The sequence below is a fragment of the Artibeus jamaicensis genome, unplaced genomic scaffold, assembly GCF_021234435.1.
Source record: "Artibeus jamaicensis isolate MK-2021 breed Jamaican fruit bat unplaced genomic scaffold, CSHL_Jam_final scaffold_833, whole genome shotgun sequence".
In the NCBI taxonomy this organism is placed as follows: Eukaryota; Metazoa; Chordata; class Mammalia; order Chiroptera; family Phyllostomidae; genus Artibeus; species Artibeus jamaicensis.
This window is the reverse complement of record NW_026522056.1, coordinates 5829388-5853466: the sequence shown is the minus strand read 5'-3', so window position 1 is coordinate 5853466 and position 24079 is coordinate 5829388. Positions and strand designations below refer to the sequence as shown.

Here is a 24079-nt window from a genome sequence, read left to right as displayed (position 1 = left end):
AGGCAACTTGCCTAGTGAAAGAGTAAGTAAATAAAGAGTCAGATTTCGCTGCCTCCTCTCAGTAAGAAAGCACTGGAAAAACAGAAGCCACAGCAGGTTCGGTTCTGGCCCAGCCACAGAGTCCAGCTTCAGGTGTTTCCCTCGGGTCCTCGGGGGAGGACTGGCTGCCATGCAGGCGTTTCAGTCCCGCCTCCCACGCCCCAAATTACGGGGCATCTCTCTATCTCTCTGTCACCATTTTCAGAGATTCACCGGAAATACCAGCAAATGGATACTTTGCAAACCAGCACCTTAAATGGCGCTCATTGCCCCCCACTGGGGTCCTGTCAGGTGATTAGGTCAGCCGCTCACCCACACCATCCAATCTTGCCCGAGGCTGCGGAGGCGTTGTGTATGCTCCGCGCCCCGCCCCACACACACACTCCCCCGGGGAGAAGAGGAGATCTGGACTGTCCCAGCTCGGACACTGGTTCCCTGTGTGACCCTGCAGACCGATGCCATCGGCCACCTTGGGCCTCAGTTTCCTCACTTTTAATGAGGCAGTGGGACCAAATGACCCAGAAGGCTGCTCCCTCGATCCTCTGCGGTGGTCCTGCTTTCTCCCCAGTCTCCCCTCCCCCAGTCTGACTGCAGAATGGTATCTTCCTCTTTCCCGGGCAGTCAGGAGTCCAAACCCGGTTAAGAGCTCTCATGCTCTGGGCCAAGCTCTTGCTATGGGAGCAGCAGAAGTGCGAACCAAGGAACAGCTTGATGGCAAAAAATGCACAGGGGTGGGCTGGGGTTAAAAACGGACACAGCCGCCTGTCCTGTCCGAGACACATACTTGGCAAGGACACATTCTAAATAAAACCCGATTTAATTCCTAGCAGCTTTAACAGTCAGCAGTGCCTTAACAGCCCAGGGCCGTTGCAGGGCAGCCGAGTCCTGCAGTCCCCAGAAGTGCCTGCTAGGACGATTTCAGAGGGGGCGTGGGGAGAGAAGAGAAGAAAGCAGCAGATGGACATGGAGGAGGAAAGCCCTTCCCGGATGAGGAACCGGTGCCGGCCGAACAGTAAGAAGCCGAAGGAGACCGAGAACGTACCATTTGCACACACGTGGAGAATACAAAGGCACAGAACAGCGACGCAGATTTTATAAGAACTCATAGATTAAAAAGACGCATCAGTAAGATGTCTGGGATTTGCTTCCACGTCATACCGTGGGGGTGGGGGCGAGAGCGGAGTGGGGTACAGACGAGATGAGACTGGCCCGGCGAAGTGTGCACAGAAAGGCAATGTGATATTCTGTTTTGTATTTATCTGAAATTTTTCATAATAGAACTTTTTTCAAAAACCACATTAAAATGGATGCCTATGGGGATGGGGAGGGGCGAGAGAGTAAAATGGGTCATGGAGATAAACATGAATAAACAAAAACAGTTCGGTGGGACAAACCGAAAGGGACGGAGGGAGGGCGACGAAGGGAGTGGCCCGAACCTGGAGGAGAGAGGAGAGCGAGCGTCCCACCCTCCTCCCGCTCCCCTGCGGTGGGCCCACTGGCAGAATCACAGAGCTCGCCCCAGCGACCCCTGGAGATAATCCATTCACTCCTGTCCGCCCGCTGGCTCCTCGTCTACCAGTGAGAAGCCAAGGTGCCGAGAAGAAAGCGGCTTGTCCACAGCCACACAGACCATGGAAGGACCAGTGTGAGCCGACACCCAGTTCTCTCGGCTCTGAACCCTTCCCAAAAGGTGATGGAGAAAGGAACCCAACAGGAACCATGGCCTTGGGGCCAGCCAGGCCTGACTCAAAGCCCACTTCTGACCCTGTGACCTTGGGCAAGTTGCTCAACCATCAGTGGCCAGATTGAAATGACCTCTGAGAGCCGGGGTAGTTGTGAGGTTGGTGACAGTGTGGGCTGTGCCTGGACACTCAGGAGCCCCACTCAGGTCAGCCCGTCCCTCCGGCAGCAGGGGTCAGGGCGGTAGACTAAGGCCAAGGAAGCTTGTAGGAAAAGTAAAGTCATCACCACAATTTCTAAAGAAAATGAACCTGCTCAGCTCTGGGCTGAGTGAATGGGAGGTTGCCTGGGCCTCGGGCGCCTCTGGCGCTGGTGCAGGGTCCTCACCTTTACCACCTCGGAGAAGGTGTGCTCTGCCTCCTGTGCCCACTCTCGGAGGTCTGGTCGCCTTCGTTCCCGGCCAGCCTGCTCGCTCTCGGCCTCAGGCTGCGCTGGCTGGGTATGCTCAGCAGCAGCCACCAGGACCTTCTCGTACTCCTGTGTCCCACTGGGCTCCAGCACTTTGACAGTGGTGACTGTTCTCTGGAATGAGCGTGGGCCTCGCGTGACCTCCTCCTGCCAGGAACCTTGTGCAGCATCTTGCAGGTACGAGACGATGGAGCCTTCCCCTTCCCAGTCCTGCAGTCTGGGGCCCAGGAAGACAGAAAGGCACCTGGTCACCCTTCGGTCTCTGCTTTCAGATACCCGCCCCTCCAGAGCCCTGGCTCAGCCAGGACACAGCCTGTACAGCCCACCCAAGGGTTAGCAGAGCATGTGCAACCACACAGGTGACTGTCCTGCCCAGAGAGCTACAAAGGGGCCATCTGTGCTGTCCAGGAGGAGAAGGCTACAGGTGCCAGTGCCACTGTTCCCTCCCTTTGCATGGACAGCCCCACTCTGGGACCCCAAGGACCTAGGCTCACACTGAAGACCCAGTCAGGGGACCACCATGTCCGTCAGCTCATCCTGCCCCGCCCCCCTCCAGGCCACGGCTCAGTGCTCAGCGCTCTCCCCAGGAAAGGTTCCTCTGGGGACCCTGGGTCACCGGATTTGCCTGGTCCCCACACTGCCTCTCTGGTCACTCTTTTCCAGTGCCCTTTGTGGGTTCCTCCAAACCTCTCTGACTTCTCAACACCGGAGCACCCCAGGGCTCAGTTCTCAGGGCTCAGTTCTCAGGCCTCAGCTCTATGTACTTCTGCTTCCTCAGGGAGTCGTGCAGCCCACGGTTTTCCACCCCATCCGGATGCTCCTCACACCCAGAGATCCACCTCCAGCACCTCTTCCTTGGATCGCAGGTGTGTGGCTGCCTCCTCCTCATCTCTGCTCTGGATTTCTAACAGGCGTCTCGAGGACCGTGAGGTCAAATGCACACTTACGACCTTCTCCCCGGACCTGTTGCACCCAGTCTCCCCACTGCAGCGAATGGCACCTTTGTTCCACTCTCAGGAAATAGCCTGAACATGGCCACTTCTCCCCACCTCTGCGGCTGCAGCCCCGGCCCATGCCACTGCCAGCTCAGGCCTCCTAGCTCTGCTCCCTGCTCCTACCCCTGCCGGCTCAGGCCATTGTCACGGCACCTGTCAGGTCATCTCACAAGTCGGCTCGGACCCTCCAGGGGCTCCCCAGTCTGCCCAGTACAGGTCCACGTTTTTCTGTGAGTCTCAAGGCCTGACACCACTGGCCCCATTACCTCCCTAACCTCATCTTCCTTGATCACTCGGCTGTAGGCACAGTGACCTCCTCACTGTCCCTTGTCTGTGCCAGGCATGCTCTATGTCAAGGCCACTGTACCAGCTCGGCCTTGGGCTGGCTGACTCCTTTCAAGTATTCACCCGGCTCGCCCCTAATTCCTTTAAGTCTTTATTCCAATGCCACTCTCCCAGGCTTCCCTGGCCACCGTGTCTGCAATTTCAACCACCCTCTCTCCACACACATTCGTACCGCCTGCTCCTGTTCCCTGCTTTATTTTTCATTTTGTCACTTACTACTAGCATATCTCTTTTAATTACTTTGAATTTTACTTATCTTGTCTATTCTCAGTCTCCCCACTAGAATATAATCTTCTTCAGTCAGGTGGAGACTTTTGGTCTATTTTGTTCAACACCAGTACCTAGGCACTTTTGTAAGTGCCTGGCACAAGGTAGGCACTCATTTGTATTGCTGGGTGAGGGAACAGAATCTGTCTGTCCCCATAAGAAGGCTGACCGAGGTCACGGAGCCAGACGGTCACACTGAGGCCAGGCACTCAGGCTTTCTGGTTCCCTGTCGAATGACCTCGTGGTCACAGTGGTGCAGCGGCCAGCACACAGGCGGGTGCTCAGTCACTGCTTGTTGAGCGAACGGCCATCACGGGTTGCTGGGTGATGGCCCCTTTCACAGGAAAGCCAGCATTTCGGTTGGAACCCTCCTGGGCTCAGTCTGCCTGGTCTGCCTCCTGCTCAGAGGCTTCGTTTGGGAACTAAACTAACCTGCGCTGCCTCACCTTCTAAACAACCTTCCTTCTCCTTCTCCTACGATGGCATCCGGGCCACACCGCGTGGACCCTGGGTAATGTCCAGTCAGCACAGGCTTTTGAGTTGAGCAGTGCGGGTGGGAAGAGGAAGTGAGAACAGATTCCCGGCAGCCTGGCCAGACCTGAGCTCCTTGGGTGGCCACAGCCTTCTGGGGACACATCAACTGCATCCTTGCTTTAGAAAAAATTTAGGAAGCACAGCAACATGGAAGAGAGAGCTGCTGCCACTTGTTCCCTGTGCCAGTCCAGGAAGGCAAGAGCAACACCTGCCAACTTGTCTGTCTCCTCTCTCTCGCCCCAAGGCCCACCCTGCCCTCGGCATAGCACGGGGTGCGTGGAGTCCTCGGCATGGCGGCGAGTCGGGCCAGGGCCTGAGAGCCCTCGGTGTCTGCAGAGGTGGGGAAGGCACTTCTGCCCAAACCGCCACCCATGCTTCCCTGCTGCTGGCATAGCCTTCTTGTCACGGGGAGCTGGGCGAGGAGTTACCACAAGAACAACCATCTCTTAAAAGTCAAAAGCTCTGTTCTGCCCTTGATAAGTCCACCAGCCTCACTCTTTCAAAAGGGCACCATTATCAGCTCTGTCACACGCAGGCTGTGTGACCGTATGAAGGACTATCTGGGCCTCGGTGCTTTTAGGTTTCTAAATATGGTCTTCAATGATAAGCCCCAGACAGCGACTGGGACCCGGGGCGCCCAGCCCCAGCTGCACTCTGGAGACACGGTTCCTCCAGGCCTATACTCTCCCTCCTAAGTATACTACACACCCCCACCCCAAACCCCGAAGCCTTTATCCTGCTGGCCACTCCCAGCAGGTGTCTTGGGAGGGACTGGCCTTTGCAGACCACAGCTCCATCCTTACAGGACAGAGGCCTGAGTGAGGACTGGGGAACTTCAGAGCAGGCTGGCACCTACAGAATGGATTTGTCCCAGGGTGTTTAGAACAGAGTCAGGGTTAGCTGCAGTACCTACGGATTTCCTCTGAACTCACGGGCAGGCACAGTCTCTCCCAGAAGCCCAGGAAGAGGAAAGGCAACCCACCACGGCAGCCCCGCCCTTACCTGTCCTGGCTGGTCTCCATCACCCGACTCACAGTGGGGGATTCTGTGATGCGGGCTTGCACCTTCTGCTGGCCTGCAACAAGAGACACTTCATTCTCTGAGTCCTGCCCTGCACCTGTGGAGTCCTCCTGCCTCTTATGACCTGGCAGCTTCTCTTCTGACCTCTGACCTTCCTCCTGGTCAAGCAAATCGATAAGGCCATTTGTGGCATCTGAATCCACTGTGTCGTCCTCCACAAGGTCCAGAGAGCCCAGTGTGGGGCCCTGGGGTCCCTCGGAGAGCGTGCCCTCCAGCTTCCACTCGTGGCCGGTGGCATCAGAGTCCTCGGCCTTGCTGCACTCCAGAGAGGAGTCCTCAGCAGTGACCAAGGAGGGTGTGAGGCCCGCGGACCACACCTGCATGTCAGACATCTCCAGCATGGCGTCATGCTCCGTGGCCGCCAAGGGGATGGCGTCTATGACGGCCACCTCGTTCCAGTACTGGTCTGCACGCAGCGGAGAGGGAAGCGCGTAGTGCAGGGAGGCAGGGGACAGCAGCTCGTCCTGCAGCGAGGAGTAACCTGGATGGGCAGACAGAGGGCAACATGCTCCAGAAGCGATTTCTGTCACACACACGCTTACATGCAAGACCACGCACACGCACACAATGGCACGGCCACAGACAGGCATGCGCATTCCGGGCGAGAGGCTTTCCAAGCTCAAACTCCTTTGCTCAGGCCTTGTGGCTGCTGCCCAGGGCACCTGGGCAAGAGAAACAAGGCTATGGGTTGGGTGGGGGCAGCCAGGGAGAGGGGCGGAGAGGAGGGTGCCTTTGCTGCACAGCAAAGAAAAGAGATCGGAATTCTTTTCCAATTTATGGCGCTAGATCAAGAAGCCTTGATCCAAAGGACTCGAGCTCCAATCTGTCTCCAGTCAGAGGAAAACCCCACTTCTCCATGGTTGGGCAAAAAGAAACGCTGTTCTTTCCTTGCTCAAAACTTCCCTTTAGCACAGTCCTTAGAGTTCTGCCAGGAATGCATCTTAAAGGGAGGGAACAGCCCACCCAGAGCCAGGCTCAGTAACCGAGCTGCCTTGGCAGGGCCTAATGGGTACACCGAACATCCGCAGGCCGCGGCACAGGGATCAAATGGGAAACCATTTGGTCTGGGATGACATAACTTTTCAAGTTACAGACTGGTTCTAGAAACTGGAATGATCTCAAGAGGCACAAGTGAGAGCTCTAAGGGATCAAAACAGGGGCCAGGTCAGAGGACACCAGGAGGCACCAGGCGTACGGGCTGCCGCCTGAGTGCTCTGCCCGAAAGCCCCTCCCTCGCTGGCCCTGAGCTTCACGCCAGCTTCACGCCAGCTCCCCGTCAGCAGTGAGCAGGTGGGATTGGAGCCAGCCAGTCCAGGATGCTGCGCATGGCCCCCTGGGCAGCACAGCCTGTCCACGCATCCGTTCCTTGCTGAAGGGCTGGAACAGGAGTCCCTGCTAGTTTTATGGTTGCCTCTGGTATGGTTCCCTGGTGTTCAGAAGTGACGTGGAACCTGAGTGAGTGGCACGTGTATGTGTGTGAGGAAACTGTGTGCCAGCCGAATGGGCACTGTCCTGTTAGGTGGCTCTTCCACTCTCCTCCAGCCAGGAGTGGGGTTCCCTGTGAAAAAGAGAGAGCCTCTGGCTTCCCTTCAGAGCAGGTGCCAACCTGTGGGTGGGAGGAGGAACTAGAAGCGAAGATTCTCTATTTGGCTGAGCTGGTGTGGGAAACTAGGGAGCAGATGTATGCCTATAACCTCGGAAGACCCAGCAGAGCCAAAGGAGGACCCTGGGTGCGGGTGCCGCTGCCTCCTGCAGAGCCTCTATTGACCTTCCTGTGTCCACAGAGGCCCTTAACCTAGTGCCCAGGCTCTTCATTCTGCCATTTACCCCACCCCCGGCCCCCACCCCCTGCATCCAGCTCTTTTCTGGGCTTGGCCTTTCTCTAGCCAAAGGGGCCCTCCTCATGCCCAACTCTAGACCTCAGCTGCTGCTCCCCCATTGCTTCTCTGCTTTTGAAAATACCATCTCCAGCTATCCCCATTTACTTGTTCAACCACAAAGTATTCATTGAGATCCAATCACATGCCTGGTACCGTTGGGGATTATAAACACACACCACACATAGAACAGACGGGTTCTCTTTTTTCATGATGTTTTCCCAATGACTTCCACTCAGCTTGATTTGCTCCATCTTTGAACCTGCTCATGAACTGTATACTCTTTGAGGGCAGGGATGGCGTCTGCCTTTTCCTTCCACTTGCCTAGAACAGATGGGGAATTCACTGGCCCTGATGACTACTGCAGAGCTCTCCAGGCATGTGAGGGGGACACAGGAGCGAGAAGAGGTGACCTCGTCCATCTTTAGAAAAGCCACAGTCACTAACATTTACACATTTCAATGAGCCAAGGACCACACTACGCGATCGACATGGTCGTATAGCTTTCTTTAATCTTCCCAGGAGACTGTGCTTCCTGCCTGATCTCTACACGTCTATGTGGTTCCATGTCCCAAAATTAGGAGGAAGAGGAGGAAGAGTCCATGAGATGGTGGGGTGGCTGGCAGGTAGGGTTTTGCAGTGGCAGAGACTAAAGGGATCCCCTTTCCTGTCTGACCACACAGGGAACAAAGAGGTGGGAGAGTAGGAGAAATGAATGGGTTGAATCGTACCACGACATGAACTCCATATCACTGTATGTGAAACCATGACCTGAGCAACTGGGAAGCCAGGGGCAATGACCTTCAATCCTTCCAAAGAACTCTCTCCAGATATGTGCAAGCAGGACATTGAGAGTCAAGTGATTGTTTTTCTTCTTGGTATTTTGAAATTATTATCATATCATTTCCATTACTAATTGAGTACCTATTTTGTATAAAACATATCTAACATGTTATTTTAAAGGATCACAACAACCCTAAAAGGAAAGTAATAGTACCCACTTTACAGATTAGGAAACTAGAGGTTCAGCAACTTGCTTAAGGCCCACAGTTATTCAGAGTGCTCTCTTCACCACATTCTGCCACTGATACCTTTTAAAGATAGATTTATTGAGGAATAGTGGGCATACAACCAGTGCGCATCTTTGAAGTAGATAATTTGATTGACATGTTCCGACATAGGTACATATCCATGAAAGCACCACCACGATGAACAGAGGGACACTCATCGTCCTTGAAGGTTTCCTTATGCTTCTTTGTCATTCCATCTTTTGCCACCTTATCCCCAGGTTACCACTGATCTGCTTAACATCACTATCCATTAGTTTGCATTTCCTTCAATTTCGTGTAAATGGTATTATATAGTGTGTACTCTTTTTTGTCTGGCTTCTTTTACTCGGCTTCATTAGTTGGGTATCATCCATACTGTTGCATGCATTGATGATTTTTTGCATTTGTATGGCTGAGCTGTATTCCACTGCGTGGACAGACTATAGTTTGTTTATCCATTTACCTGCTAATGGACATTTGGGTTCCAATATGGGGCTATTACAAGTAAAGTGTTTCCCAGAGCGGTTGTCCCATTTTACATTCCCACGAGCAGTGTGTGAGAGTCCCAGTTCCTCCATATTCTCATCCACACTCGGAATGGTCAGTCTTTTCCACTTTGTTCTGTCATGTAGTGGTAGCTCTTTGTGGATTTACTCTGTATTTCCCTAACGACTAATGATGTTGAGCATCTTTTCATGCACTTATTTGCCATCTGAACATCTTACCAGTTAACTGTCTGTTCAAGTCATTTGCCCATTCTAAAACTTGGGTTGTATGTTTTTCTGTTATTGAGTGTTGAGAGCTCTTTATATATTTCTGCATACAGGTCCTACAGCAGATTTGCCAATATTTTCTCCTAATCTGTGGCTTGTCTTTTCATTTTCTTCACAGTGTAATTTGCAGAGTGGAAGTTTAGATGAAGCTCAAGTCAGTTTGTTCTTTTGTGGACTGTGCTTCTGGCGTTGTATCTAAGAAATCTTTGCCTTATCCAAGATCTTTAAGGTTTTCTTTTGTTTTCATCTAGAAGTGTTATTTCCGTAAGCTTTTATGTTAAGCTTTAGACTTAATTTATAATCCATTTTGAGCTAATTGTGCAAAGTATGAATCCAAGTTCATCTTTGCATATGAGCATCCAGTTGTTCCAGCATCTCTCATTGTTAACACTGTCCTTCCTCCACTGAGTTGCCTTTGCACTTTTGTCAAAAAGCGGGTGTTCACACATATGTGGTTCTATTTCTGGGCTCTATTCTGTTCCACGGATATATTTACCTTTATGACAATACCACACTGTGCTGATTACTACAGCTCTGTAATAAATGTTGAAGTCAGTTAGTGTAATCCTCCGACTTTGTTCATTTTTTAGGTCCTTTCCATACGAATTATAAGATTTCTTGTTAACTTCTACAGAAAATGCATACTGAGGTTTTGATTGAGATTACATCGGATATACAGTAGATCATTTAAGGGGCACTGACAACCATACCAAGTCTTCTGGCCCATCAACAAGGAGTATCTCCATCTTTATTTTGGTCTTTAATACCTCTGAGAGGCATTCAGAAATGTTCTGTAGATTTCAGTGTGTGAGTATTTCACATCTTTGGTCAGATGTATCTCCAAGTATTTCAACATTATTGTAAGTGGTATTCTTTTATAATTTCAGTTTATAATCATTCATTGCTAGTGTATAAAATTCAATTGATTTTTATACTTGAAAATTGTATCTTGCAACCTTAATTAAACTCACTTGTTAATAACTTTTTGTAGATTCCACTGGATTTTTTATACAAGCAATCCTTCCATCTGTGGGTAAGTCAAATTTACTTCTTCTTTTCCAATGTGGTTGCCTTTTATTTCCCTTCCTTGCCCTATTGTTCTTCCAGTACAATGTTGAACAGATGCAGTGAGAGGAGATATCATTGTCTTGACACTGAACTTGGAAGGAATGCATTCAGTCTTTCACCAGTAAGCGTAACATTAGCTTTAGGTTTTTTGTAGATACCCTTTATCAGGTTGAAGAAATTCTACTGCTCTTCTGTGTATCACTCTGTTCTCTCTTGGGAACTTTAACTTCACAAATATAAGATTACTTGAAATTGTCACATAGCTTACTGATATTTTTTTTAACTTCCTTTCTGTGTTCCACTTTGGAGAGTTTCTACTACTATGTAGTCAAGTCCACTAATTTTTTTCTTCTATAATGCCTAATGTCTAATCGTATCCAGCCTGTTCTTAATCCTGCACATTGTACTTTTACCTCTGGAAGATTGGTTAGGGTTATTGTCCAGGTCTCTATTAAACTTCTGGGACATCTGGAATACAGTCATAACTGTTTCACCACTGCGGTCTGCTAATTCTGAAGTCTGAGAGTCAGTTTCAGGTTAGTTTCAATTGATTGATTTTTCTCCTCATCATGGGTCATGCTTTTCTCCCTCTTCGTATGTCTGATGACCTTTAATTGGATGTCAGACATGTCCATTTTTTCTTATTCGGCGCTGCTTATTTCCATATTCTAATAAATATTCTTGAGCTTTGTTTTGTTATGCAGTTAGGTTACTTGGAAACAGTTTGATCCTTTTGAATTTCACTTTTAAGGCTGATTAGGCAGGGCTGGCACATTGCTCAGCTCAGTGCCAGTCATTCTGTTTCTGAGACAGAACCTTTCTGGGTCCTCCGTGCAATACCAGTGAGAAATCAGCCTGACTGCTGGGAACAGCTGATTAACACTCAACCAAAACCCACAGGGGAGCCTCGGAAGACCCCCAGAGTCCTCTTCCCTGGTTGTCTACCTTGGGATCTCCAGCTGCCCCAGTCTCCCTGGACTCCCAGCAACTTCTCAACCCAGGGAGTCCTCTAGAACTTCTCTTCTCTTGACCATGGCCTAGAAACTAGCGATAGGGCTCGCTTTGTGTATTTCCGTGTCTCGTGGATTACTGTCCTTTGTTGCCAGATATCCAATGTCTTGAACACTTATGTTTCACATATTTTGTCCATTTTTGGGCTGTTTTAAACAGGAGGGTGTATACGGTCCCTGTTACTTTATTTTGGCCGGAAGGGAAATGTGTCTTAAACCGCCCCTCAAGTGTGGCCAGATGAACATTCTGTCACTCCCGAGAATCTTGGTAAGTCTTGCTAAGGGGTGGGAGATGGTAGCTCTACTGGCCACAGAATGCCTGAGGCTCCTTCTTGGGTATTCTTTGTGACTTCCCCACCTCGAAACTTCCATGGTGTTCACTTTAATGACCTTTCACTGGAATGAAAATATGTCCATGAAGAGAACTCACGCACACCCTCTCGTGCCTTGTGTTTATCCTGGAGCCCCTCCCCTGGGGACAATATTTAGGGGTGAGGCCTCGCTGCCCCCTCTCACGTCTCCAGAGGACCCCACTGATCCGCCCACATCCCTATAAGCTTGGATCGGAAGCTGTAGGTGGCCAAACCCAGTGCTGGTGGGGATTTCTATGAAGTCAGAGCAATGCTCATTAATGGCCGAGCACGTCCTCATAAGGAACATCTCCCAAGCGGGGGCCCAGACCATAAGGTCTGCTGAGTCCCCTAGGTTTGCATTTCAGAAGGATCTGTCTCTCTAGGCGTCTCATGTGACCCTGTCATAGCTAAGTCCCCAGCAGTCTGGAGGCCTCCCCTCGGGAGTTGCATGTTGGGGAAATCAGATAAGAGGCAAACATACATACTGCTTTGGGAGCAGAGCACAGTCCAGTGGTCCCTCCCAGGTCTCGCCTCATCTCGGGTTATCACACTGGGTCTCTGCTGATCCAGATGTAATGATTATCCTATCAGTTTAATGTCAGTAGCAAGCTAGACGAAGAGTGGACAGACAACCTGGCCTCAGGTCGGAGCTACATTCAGTACTTGTATTCATTTTATTTCTAAGTGGACACGGACATTCATGTAAGTTCAATTTATCAAAGAAAATGGAGCTGACAAGTGTGGGTGTGAGATGCCCATATTTTTCTCTCATAGGAGAAACTCGTTTTATTTTTAGGAACATGCTATTTTTTTCTGCTTTTAGGCAATTTTTCTCCTATACACTTATTACCCAAGGGCCCGGGGTCATCTCCTCTTGTGTAGAAGAAGCAAAGCGGCCTTTTGACTTAAGCCCCTTCTGGTCTGGCCAGTCCGGATGCCTGTGGCAAGAGGAGCAGGGAAGGAAGGAAAAGAGACCTCGGGCTTCTGTGTCCCTGACACCATGGGGCAACCGATCCCTGCCCTTAGTTCCTGGGCTTAAGGAGGCTCAGACAAGCAGAGAAATGAGGTAAAATACAAAGGAGGTGAGGGGCAACCGTGACCATCAGTGCAGAGGCTGAACTGGCCCCAGGACAAGCCCCCACTGTTCCTGCCCAGGAGAAAGCCAGAGAGACGCAGGAGTCTGCTGTCTCCCAGCCCCCTACCTCTGACCCCTCCTGCCCCTTCTGTCCAGGCCAAAACGGCACCCAGACTTGGGGTGGTCTTCCTGGGACAGGGAAGAAGAGGACAAGAAAAACAAACAAAAGGCAATTCTGGTGCCCAGAAAGGCAGAAGAGACTAAGCTTGGGGTCTGCTGCTGAGTGTGTGCCAGGCCGTGGCGGGCAGTATGCACACCACCTGGGCCTGTTGGGAGACCCGCTGGAGGAGGAGGTGCAGAGGGGCTGACGAGGTCGCGCAGAGGAGCCAGGAGGCTTGTGACCATCTACAATCCACAAAGCGGGGAGAGGGGTCCTTTAAAACCTTACATTAGATCACACTACGCTTCTGCTCCAAAGCCTCCCACAGCCCTCCTTCTCATTCCAAGTAAAACCCAATATCCCAGAGGAGTCTGTGAGAGTTGGCCTCCTACAGCCCTCTGATCTCCGAGCCTGTCCTTTCTCCCTCCCTCTGCCCGGCCCCTCCCATCCCTCCTGCTGTAGGAACACACCAGCAGCTTGCTCGGGGCTGCTGAATGCACCCCGGTCGGGATGTTCTTTCCCGGTATTTCTGTGGCTCACTCCCTCGTCTCCTCCTGGCCTTTGTTCAGATGCTGTCCACTCCCACCACTGCTTCACCTCCCACCCCACCCCTCCCCGCCCCTTACTAGAGTCTGTTTCTTCCACACCACTTACTGCACCTGCTAGCACATTATATAATTCGCTTACATATCAGGTTATTGTTTGACTCTCCAAATAGAAAGTAAGCTCCACGAAGGCAGAGTTTTGGGGGTTTTGTGGGGGTTCTGTTTGAGGACTGACTTTTCTTCCCTGTCCAGAAGAGCACCTGGCACACGCTGGGTATTTGAGAAATACTTTGTCAGATGAGCTGACCAACCGAAACAGAGACCTGTGCGCGGGCACAGAGAGGCCCAGCCCCACACCGGGACTGAGAGCTCTATTTCGGCAGGTGAGTCTCCGGGCCGGACAGGGTTGCGAGGCCCTCAGCCAACGAGAGGCACTTGTCAAAGCTGGGGTTTCTTACCCTTTTTCAAAAAAAAATTACTATGGTAAGAACACTTAACGTGGGATCTACCTGCTTAAACAGATTTTTAATTGTTGTAATGCCTCGTTTACGGCACATCATTCTATGGGCCTGCTGTCTTGTAGGTACATAACTGGGGCATGGAAAACCCCAAACCTTGTGGTCTGGTCCCACTGACACAGCCTGGGGACAGTAAGAAACCCAACCGGGTGATGGGTTGTCACACGGAAGTGCTTGGTCAGCTGGACTTCCTGGAGCTGGCGGCAGCCCTCCGCCACCCTCTCTTCTTTCCTCTGTGGGAGCAAGTGGGTCTGCCTAGCAGTCCCCGCAGCACTGCCACTCGGCCCCCAGAGGAACGCGGGGGTGGACCACTGTCCTGATGCCCTTTATGCTGGATGTGAGGAGTGAGCAGTGCCCGGCGTGCAGCCCTCACACACGCACACACATGCCCTCGCACACAGCCGTGAGGGCGGGCAGGGCGAGGAATCCCCCACGACATGCATCTGTGGAGGCTGCAGGCCCCTGAACGCCCGGCCGAGGCGGAGACAGTGGAGACAGGCAGCAGGACAGAATGAGCGGACTCCAGGTCCAGATGAGGTCAGAGGCAGAAGAGAGAGGTGACAGGGCGTGACCAACACAGGAGCCCTGCACCCAGGGGCTCTAGCTGGCCTGTTTCAGGAGACATGGGACATGGAGAGAGAGAGGTGCGAGGGGCCTGAGCAGGCTCCACCTGGCAGAGGGGGTTCTGCGCCCGGCCCAGCCTAGAACTTACCCACGTGCCGCCCACTCGAGGCCCATGCCTTGGGCCACAGGTGCCCACACGGGAGCACACGTGTGCATGGTGGGGACGACTGTTAAACTAGGAGCGTGGGAGCATAAACAGCGCAATGCAGCTGCCCAGGCTGACGTATTAGGCGCCAGAGAAAGATAGTTCACAAAATTAAAGATTGTTTTTCAGGGTCTGTAAGGAATCTTAGCGGTCTAACTGAATTTTCTGATTTTAAGGAAAAGAAGATGTCTCTTCTGCGCATGGAGTCAGGGGGAGAAAGGGACCTGAGCCCAGCCTCCTGGTCCCACCACAGAGCAGGGCTCCGCTCTGTTTCTGTGCCCACTGGTTAGAGGAGGCAGATGCAGGGCCAGGCTGGGGTGGGTGGGACCCGCTACTTCACGTGGCTGCAGAAAGGAACATGGTCCTCCAGAGACTGCAGTGGGGGTACCAAGGGCAAAGGCAACCCCCCCCCCCAGGGGCCTGGTCACACTGGGGACTCCCGTGCCATGCTGAACCACATCAAAAAGAGGGAGGGGAAAGAGACGGGGTGAGAAAAAGGGGAGGGAGGGAAAGGAGAGACTGGACTCAAAGCAAAGAAACCTGCTTAGCCTCACAGAAAGGGCTGCAATAGAGCTTTTCATCAGACCTTGGGCCAGAAGCTCCATGCCCTTTGCTCTTCAGTCACTGAGTGTTTTACCGGCGGGGACGCCCGAGCCCAAAAGCTGCTCCAGACTCCAGCTATGACACCAGGTGCCCTTGGCAGCCTGTCCCTGAACGAAGCGTCAGGGAGCCTCTGTGCAGAGAGGTGCAGGCCTGTCTCTTGCTCATCCCTGTTCTCACCGCCACTGGGGAGGGCGTTTGTTGAAACAGACCTCCCACCAACCGGCGGGATTGTTTCCTGAACTGCCTCCCACTGGTGGCTGGAGGGCCGGGCTTGGCTGAGCCCCGCCCCCTCCCGGGAGACACTCACCATTCATCTGGGAGGGTGAGGAGGAGTAGTCCCGCTCCGCGTGCCGCCGGTCCGGTTTCAGATTGCGGCTTTGTCTGCCTGAGCCTTCCAACATGTTCACGATCTCGCTCCGGTCAATGTTCCGCAGGGCGGCGTACAGGTTCTCCACTGTCGGGGAGAAGAAAGAAAGCTGTTGCTGAGGGGATCCTATTTGTGGGGCAGTGTGGAGTGTCGGCGGGCTCCGCCCAGGGGAAAAGGGGGAGGCGGTTTAATTTTTTTCGGAACGTAGATGCGTTCTCCTTCGGTCAGAATCCAAACAAACTGCCCCTTTGGAGAAGATGCCATTACCTTTCAACAGGTCTTTTCCAATCCCCAACCACTTTCAAAGCATGGGAAAACTTGTCATCTAGGAATACTACAAGAAGAGAGTAAGGATGGCTGGAGTCTCTCCTTTGGGAATTCTTGGTCCTTCCCAGTTGATTTGAGATGTGAATGGAAACACTTAGTTTCCTCTTAGTGTTTCTGACTGTGGGGATTTGGTTGAGTGGGAGCAGAAAAGAGTGAGACAAATCTTCCCTCCAGGTCGGAGAAAAAGATGTTTCTGGGAGCAGGAGGTCAGGCATCGCTCACCCATGCTCTGTCCTGAGGGGACAGTCCTCATTTGTCTGAGCAATTCAACAGGACACCCATACCCTACACCTGCACTGTTACGTGGGGTCCTGGGGCAACAGCTATTTCATTCTGAGGGTGGGAAGAAGGTGAAGGTCAAGATCTCCGGTGTTCTATTCCGGCCGGATTGCCTAGAAGCCCTAGTGACCCTTAGAGGTGTGCATGAGAGAGAGGGACAGAGAGGACAAAACAGACGGTCCCGAGGACAGCCAGCACGAATGGAACTTGAGGGAGGGACCACTGTGGACCAGGCTAGGCTCTGGCACAGGCTCTGGGAAGAGAGGCGTCCTCGGCTTAGTGGTACTGACTCTTGGCGTTGGTGCCTTCACGGATGACCCAGAGGTTCAACAAGGCTGCGCTCTGCTCCAACAGAGAGTTGGGGTTTTCTACACGGATCCTGTTGATGTCTTCCACGCTGAACTGCAGCTCCCGGGCCAGCTCTGCAAGCAAAGAACCAGGGCCGAGTGTGAGCCGAGCCTGCACTCAGCTCCAGCTCCCGAACGGGGCCTGTGGACTAGGGCGTCCAGCGGGGAGCGCCTTGGGATTTGGAATTCCTTCCTAACAAGAAACGCCAAGTGAGATGCAGACACCTGCACTTTAGTAGCCCCAGAAAATGGGGCAGGAGTAGGGGGCTCAATAAATGGGCCCTGAGTGAACGAATGGACAAGCACCTTTTCCTCCTTGCATCACTTCAAATAGAACATGAGACAGCCTCTCAGCAGGGTGAGCAACTTAGCCACGGGTCACAGAACCAGCTGAGCCGGCTGATCCCCCCGTGCCCCCACCCCTGCTCTCTGTGCTACGCCACTGACAACCCACCGAGAAGCACTTGTAATGGAAATGCAGTTCTGTGTTCACATTTCTTCAGGGAGAGGCGTTATTTACATTTTAAATGAAAATACAAGTTCCCATCTAAATGCAAGGCAATAACACAGAATGTTCACTTATTTTCCCTCCCATTATTTTTATTGTTATTTCTCGCAGGTGCTTTAGAAGGGAGAATAGCATCAGAGTCTAATTTCAAGGTTGAGAAAGACCGGAGGAGAAGTAATCGCGAGGGTCAGAGTGTGTGCGACTCACACACGCTCCCCTTCAGAAGCAGCAGCAGACATTCTTTTTTAGACTCATCAATGGACAGTCTCTGAATTTCTGGGGTGGACCTTCATCACCCTGCCCCTGGTTTGTTACTGCTCAGGTTTCTGAGTCGTCTGAAGCCCTCTGTGAGCCAGGAGAGCCCATTCATATAAAAGCTAACAAAAAGGTGGGGTGGGAATTAAGTTACAGGGCCGGTGTGGCTGAGTAAAGCCCATTTTGACCTTTGACTTTATCCTGCCCACGGCCTCACTTCAAATAAGATCACCCATTACTGCTGACAAGACATCCGGGAGACTTCAGCTACTGCTGGAGATTTTAAGTGAAAAATGTTGAGGCGTGGCCTTTAACGCCCCTTTTCCCTCAGCAACGCCAGCTCTGGGGAAAGGCAACCAGAAGCCAGCAGGGGGCAGAGGTGTGCTGCCAGGTGGCGGATCTTTTCTTTGAAGGTTAGTTACTGGTTTGCTGGATTTTTTGGACACTGTCGCTAATTAGCCACGTAATCAAAGTCACCCTATTTAGCTGGATCTCGGTTTTCCCATCTGTAAAATGAGGTGAACCAGATCATTTCCAAGGCCTCCTGTACTGTTGAGCTTTTCTTTAGTACAAAGGAAAACCAGACAGACATTGGAGAGGGAAGGAAAGCCCTCCTTTCTATTGGCTCCAAAGGCGTTGCTTAGGCAACAGACCTACCAAAGATAATCACAACCCAACTGATAGTACAAAGAGGTCTAGACATGCTTTCATCAGTTGCTCATTAGAGGGAGGAGGTGCAGGGGTAGATGCACACAGGCCAAATGCCTTCCTACCTCAAATTCCTGGACTCACCTGCCCAGCTGAGACCAAGGTGCTCTGCTATAATAGCCATCTTCATATCTGCTCGGTCTGTCCCACTGAGAAAACCTGGGGAGAAGCAATGGAGTTCACTTAGTGGCCTCGACGGGACACAGAGTCGACAGGGGTGAGTGAATGACCGCAGATGGAAGCTCAGGTCAGGTGGCGGACCTCCGAGTATACCGGGTTGATTGCTAATTCTATCAGGGGGAGCTGGGGGGTCAAGCCAAAGGCCCCACCTGCACCTGCAGTGTTGGCAATGCACCAAGCGATCCGTAACAACACGGCGCTCAGGGCGAGAAGTGAGCTCATCACCACCTCCTTGGAAGAGGCAGTGGGCACAGAGCATCACTAAGAGGCTCCTACCCAGTGTCGATTCGCTGAGAATGCTGTATCTCAGGGCTAGCGGCGTCAGAGTCCTCCTCCTCTCCTCGGTCCCGCTCCCCTGCAGATGGGAGACAACGAAAGGGTGCTTGGGGTTTTAGGCTGGTCCCCCTTCTGGGAGAAGGTGATTCGAGCCCATGGGCCGTGGGGTGGAGAGGATGCCAGTCCTGGGAGAACTTAACAGGAAGTTCTCCACTTTCTGAAGCCTGAACATGCCAAAGTGTGGGAGTGAGAGGGAGCTGATGAGGCCCACACACCTTATTGATAATAATAACCATAACGGCAAACCCATGAGGCCCTTACCACGTTCCAGGCCCTGTGTAATGCCCAGAAGAACCTACGAGGAGTAACTATCATTATCCCCATGTCATTGATGAGGAAACTGAAGCACAGAGGGGGGAATAACTTGTGTAAGATCACTCAGCTAGTAACTGGTAGAGCTGGGGCTTGAGCTTAAAAAAACGAGTTTCTCTCTCTAGATTCTTTTCCGTTCTAAAGACCCATTTGTGACAGAGGTGTGAGGCTTAACACCCTGTGGAAAAGCAGCTAGATGCCTACTCAAAGCTGCAGGAAATCCTATTTTGAAAGAGAAGTTGGTTCACCCAGGTCCCCAGACAGGAAAGAGAAACTGAGCCACAGACGTATGAATGTAACCTTGCTTCTTTTCTACTTTGGCAGGAAGGCTGATAGTAAAACAACAGCAGCAAAAACATGGAGCCATATATTCTCCCCAAAGACCGGGGGAGATGTGCTGACTCTGCTGTTTTTATGGGTATCGATAAAGAACCATCCTCGGTCAAGATGCCTTTGCTGAGCCCCAAACCCTGGGCATCTGCAGTGGCTGAAACATCAGGGCTCCCTCCCGAGAAGGGTGGCTCCCTGGGGAAGATAAGCAAGGCCATGAAAAAGAGGCTAAAAAAAAAACCCCAAAACTATCAAATGGCTGGGTGACCTGGAGCAACTCGGTGCCCAGTTCTAAGCCTCAGAGGCCTCAGACGAAGGGTGCTGAGTAGATGCCTTCCAGGCACCTGCAGGCCTCCCAGAAGGAACATACTAGAGAGCTTGGAGTCCCCGAGGTGAACGTGCATACTGCCATCTGACTCTGATGCTCTGTTCCCGAGCTTTGCAGAAAGGACCAGGGCATGTTCTCCCTGCCAGGCCACAGCCAGACGTCAGAGGAGACTGAAGGGCCTTCCTGTGCCTCAGGAAATGCAAAGGCAGCTTTTCCGCAGGAGGAAGCCCTTTGGAAGTGTGCGACCTGGGGCCTGTTTGGGGACCTCCTCAGGGGGCAGCTCACCTTGGTGCAGGGGGGCATGGTGATGTTCAAGTGGCAGAGAATGTGCTGGGTGTCCTCATACTTCATCGCCTTGCGCAGAAAGGACAAGGACCCTCCTGGTTCCCGACTGCTGTCCCTCACCTAAACTCAATCACACACAAAAAGACTCAGGGGTCCGTTCCGTAGGTCACGAAGTTGGCCGAGAGATTTCTGCCTCCGAAACTTTCTAGACCCAGAAGAGAGGCCAGTACCTTTACAGGAATGGCCAAACGGTTCTCCCGAAACGACTGGAACTGGAAGCTCCGCTGCTGAGCAGCTTTTTTGATGGGTACCAGGTTCCCGGAGAGTTCTGCGAACAGGGGCGTCCCTTCCAGCACCTGCAGGGAGGGGAAACGCCAATTCAGCTTGTCACATAGAGGTACCCAGAGGTCCTGTCCTGCTTTTCGGCTTTGGTCATTCCTTCCTCACGACATACCCTTTCTACGGCATGAGGCCCAGTTGGTATGCTCCAGAAAAATCCCACTATTTGTTTGGGGAAAGGTTTTTTTCCAGGTTATGCTTCCTTACCGAAAAGGATTTTTTTAAAACATGATTGTTTATTTATTTATTTTTAGAGAGCGGGGAAGGGAGGGACAAAGAGAGGGAGAGAAATATCGATGAGAGAGAGAATCATCGATCGGCCACCTCCTGCACGCACCCTGACCTCGGACTGAACCCGCAACCCAGGCATGTGCCCCAGCTGGGAATCACACCAACAACACTTTGCCTTTTGGGGACAACGCCCAGCCAACTGCGCACCACTGGTCAGGGCTCAAAAGGGTTTTATGATAAAGCAGGAGCCGCCTTGTGTCCCTGTGTGGCTGGCTGATCAGGAAAGGACGCTGCCACAGCACTGAGACTCCCCGAGGCCATCTTACAGTGACTTCCGAAAAAACCTGGTTTTCACTCCTGTCCAAACAGGGTCAGCTGATGCAAACCGCTAGAAGGACCAGAGAATATTTTAATCTCACCTGCTAACATAAGGGTCCCTCCTACTGTGTGTAAAATGCTTTCAACTGACCCATTTGACAGCTGAGAAGATTGAGACCCAAGCAAAAGGAATGCTCTGCCCCGTCAGTTCTTCCTTCTGGGCCCTCAGCCACCCACAGAGGCTCAGCACAGACTCCAGGGCCAGACCCTTGGGGAGGTCCTGGCTCATGACACATCTTAGCATGAGTGAGCACCCTGGGGTCAACGACGGGTTTCGGTCCAGTCCTTTACCCCTCACATCATCTGTCCAGCCCTGTCCCCTACTGTCTCATCTGGATGCTGCTGACCCCCTGGCAGGGCAGGGAGAAGTGTGGGCTCTGGGGTCAGAATAGGCACACAAATCCTTTCTCTGCCATTTACTCTGTTGTGTAATCTTAGATTGGCTACTTAACCTCTCTCAGCCACAGTCTCCTCATTTGTAAATTGGGAATAATTAAAGTGCGCACAGTTATGAGACTCAGGTGAGATTGTGCTATTGAGCACTTTCCCTACTACCTGGTAGCTAAGCCCTTGAGCGCATCGTCGCAAATCACGGGGCCAACGATGATGTTCCTCACCCTTGGTGAAGCTTCCCTAGGACGCTGCCCAAGAGGGGCAGCCGAGAGACACCTAGGGGCCTCGCCCCGTCACCTGAGGGGGGGATTCCCCAACCGCTCTGGGTCCCAGTGTCCTGGAGAAAACAGCCCGAATGTGCCCTGTCCTGGCTCCAGAAGCTTTGTCTCCTTGTGGCCAGTGAGGGAGGCCCGTGCATGCCTAGCAATAAAGGGGTCCAGGGGCTGTACCTCTATGTCCCTGCTCCGGGCCACCTCAATGAAGTTCTCATGCTGCTCCAGGGTCTTGTCCACTTTATCGTCCGTCATACAGTAGCAGCGCAGCCGCCCTTCTCGGGGGTCATTCATCTTGGCAAAAATGACAAACTTGGCCATGTAGGGCACCGCGGTAAGCTCCTTGTATAGCAGAGTGGCGAAGTTCACGGCCTCGGCAGTGCGGGGACAGTCCGACAGCCAAAACCTGGACAGGGAGGGCTAATGATAAGCCCAGTGGGGAGCTCCGTGTCCACCCAGGCAGGGGCAGCCCGTAAGCCGTGCATCAGCCACTCAACACTCCTGTTGATCATGGTGGGGCTTCACGTGAGGACACTGAGCTCCACGCCTGGGACGGGCAGGTTGGGGTATGAGGAGGATTCCCTGCAGGGGCAGCACTGACCCCTCTGGGCAGGGCCCGGGAGTCTCCTGGGCTGGGCTGAGACACTTCTTACCTGGCAGAGACATTGGTGGTGAAGGTGGCACACTCGTTGGCATACACAAGCTTGGTCGTTCCTGTTATGTCTTCCCACTGGGCTTGGTCTGTCCCTCCTGCAACAGGAGCAGACAATGGGCTAGTGGACAGTCTTCGGCACACAGACACAGAGCTTGCGACAGCAGTAAGGGCCGGTGTGCCAGGGCAGATACAGGCATACCTGGGCAAAGCCCTGAGCACGCCCGTCCTCCCACGCTCTCTCCCTCCGCCTAGCAGCCCACGGCACCCTTCCTTCATGGTTGGAGGGAGCTTCCAGGCAGGGCGCGGATGCCGCTCAGATGCATCACCCCTCCATCCCTTGGAAGAGCGCATTACTGGGAGAAGCCAGCAAAGGGCAAGATGGTCCCTAGCTTCACCTTCTCCTGTCTTCCCCTGGTGTAGCCAGAAGGAGGACAGAAGACAGGCTAGAGGCAAGGGCCTCCTCTCACCGATGACACTGCAGAGCAGGCGTAAGCTGGTGGTGTCCCCCTCCCCGCTGTCCCGGGGGTTATCCGTCCAGGAAGGAGGGAGCGGGATACGAAGCCCGATGGGGCGGTGGAACTTCCGGCGCCTTGGCTCCACGGTGACAATGGGGCTGAACGTGGCCTGGTTGCCCAGGAGTTTCGTGACTAGGTCATCCGGTACAGGCTGGGCCTGTGAGGGGCCAAAGGGGGGACCCTCAGCCGCAGGGCATCGGAGGGACTTGTGGACTGGAAATAGCACAGGCCCCAAGGGGAGAGCGAACTGCCCAGGCGGAGTGCAGAGGGGGGCAGGGGTCCCACTACTGCCAGACCACAGGGCCTGCCCCAGGTCTGACTTCACTACTTCACTCTCCTTTCCAAGCCCTTTCTCCCCATCGCCCTGCAGCAGCTTATTCCCGATGGTGCCCTCCAGGAGTCCACGTGGTTAATTAAGCTCCTGACCTGGGACCTGCAGCAGCTTAGCAGGGACCTGCTACCTGACCCCACCCACCAATGTGCCTTTGGGCTTCAAGGTGAAATCTCTAGCCAGATGTTCAGGTGCTGGATAGCAGTTGTCTTGGGGATGAGGGTCGCCCGCTGGCCCTGAGTGCCCTCTCCCTTTCATGGACTCTGTCTGAGTGCAGGGGGCCAGGGGCGGGGTTGCCGCAACTGGTGAGGGCTGTGTCACCTGCAGGGCCAGCTTCACTCTCTTGGTGACAGCATTTTCTGGAAACGTCGCCTGCACCAGGGGCACCAGCTTGCTCCTCAGAGAGCCCCCCTCAGGGCCGATGGTGTCATAGTCCTGGCAGAGCCGCGACATGATCACGAAGTACAAGGGGAAGTCCGTGGTGATGATGCGGCAGACCCTCTTCTTCTCCAGCTCTTCCAGACTGCCCAGCTCTGGAACCACACGGCGTGGTGCCGCCCGCCCTGGTCATGCTGAGTCCGGCTCAGCCACCACGGGGTCCCAGAGCACCCTCAACCCCAGCTCCTGGGCCGCGCCCCCACCCCAGGGGCCGGAGGCCAAGCCGAGCTGCCTGAGAGAGAAACCCCTGGGTCCAGAAGGTCTGGCAGAAGGAGATGCGGGTGGCGGATGGGGCCAGGTGCTCCCTCAGATGTCCCAGGAACCAGAACCGGACCTGACAGGCCATCTCTTGTGTCTCAGGGCTCTCCGAGCTCCAGGCATCCCAGCAGCCCACCCCAAAAGTGCGACCTCGAGTCCCAGCTTCCAGAGGGAAGGCACCTGCTCTGGGGTCCTGGGGGCTCTGTACCTTCGTCCATTCCATTGAGGATCTGATCCAGGTAGCTCTCTCCATAGCGGCTCTTGTGTTCCTTCCACACGGAGCCGTTCTCACTCCGCAGCACCACGAGCTCACGGTCCCCGCGGCCATGGGAGGCGAAGTGGGGGATCTCCACAATCACAGGGCTGAGGAGACAGAGCGGTTGTGGGGCAGTGCATGGATTCGGGTGGGTGCGTGCCTCGTGGCAAAGTAAGGGAAGGGCAGGCGTGTGGGTGGGATGGTTCCCGGCTGGAGGGAGAAGGGGTCCTGTAGCCACTGTAG

At 53.2% G+C, this 24079-nt stretch overlaps 1 protein-coding gene across 5 annotated transcripts in view; it reads right to left on the bottom strand.

Moving 5' to 3' along the window:
* Positions 1-24079, bottom strand: part of ANK1 (ankyrin 1) — a 188365-nt gene that overhangs the window by 11720 nt on the left and 152566 nt on the right. For all 5 annotated transcript variants that reach the window (XM_053659948.1, XM_053659949.1, XM_053659950.1 and 2 more), the window contains exons 28-40: positions 23789-23943; positions 23206-23417; positions 22506-22710; positions 22037-22133; positions 21561-21789; positions 20001-20126; positions 19771-19890; positions 18456-18534; positions 18084-18158; positions 16472-16603; positions 15516-15662; positions 5331-5889; positions 2107-2404 (exon numbers count right to left, since the gene is read on the bottom strand). In XM_053659948.1, the coding sequence (XP_053515923.1) occupies positions 2107-2404; positions 5331-5889; positions 15516-15662; positions 16472-16603; positions 18084-18158; positions 18456-18534; positions 19771-19890; positions 20001-20126; positions 21561-21789; positions 22037-22133; positions 22506-22710; positions 23206-23417; positions 23789-23943 (2434 nt within the window). The remainder of the gene's footprint in view (positions 1-2106; positions 2405-5330; positions 5890-15515; positions 15663-16471; positions 16604-18083; positions 18159-18455; positions 18535-19770; positions 19891-20000; positions 20127-21560; positions 21790-22036; positions 22134-22505; positions 22711-23205; positions 23418-23788; positions 23944-24079) is intronic.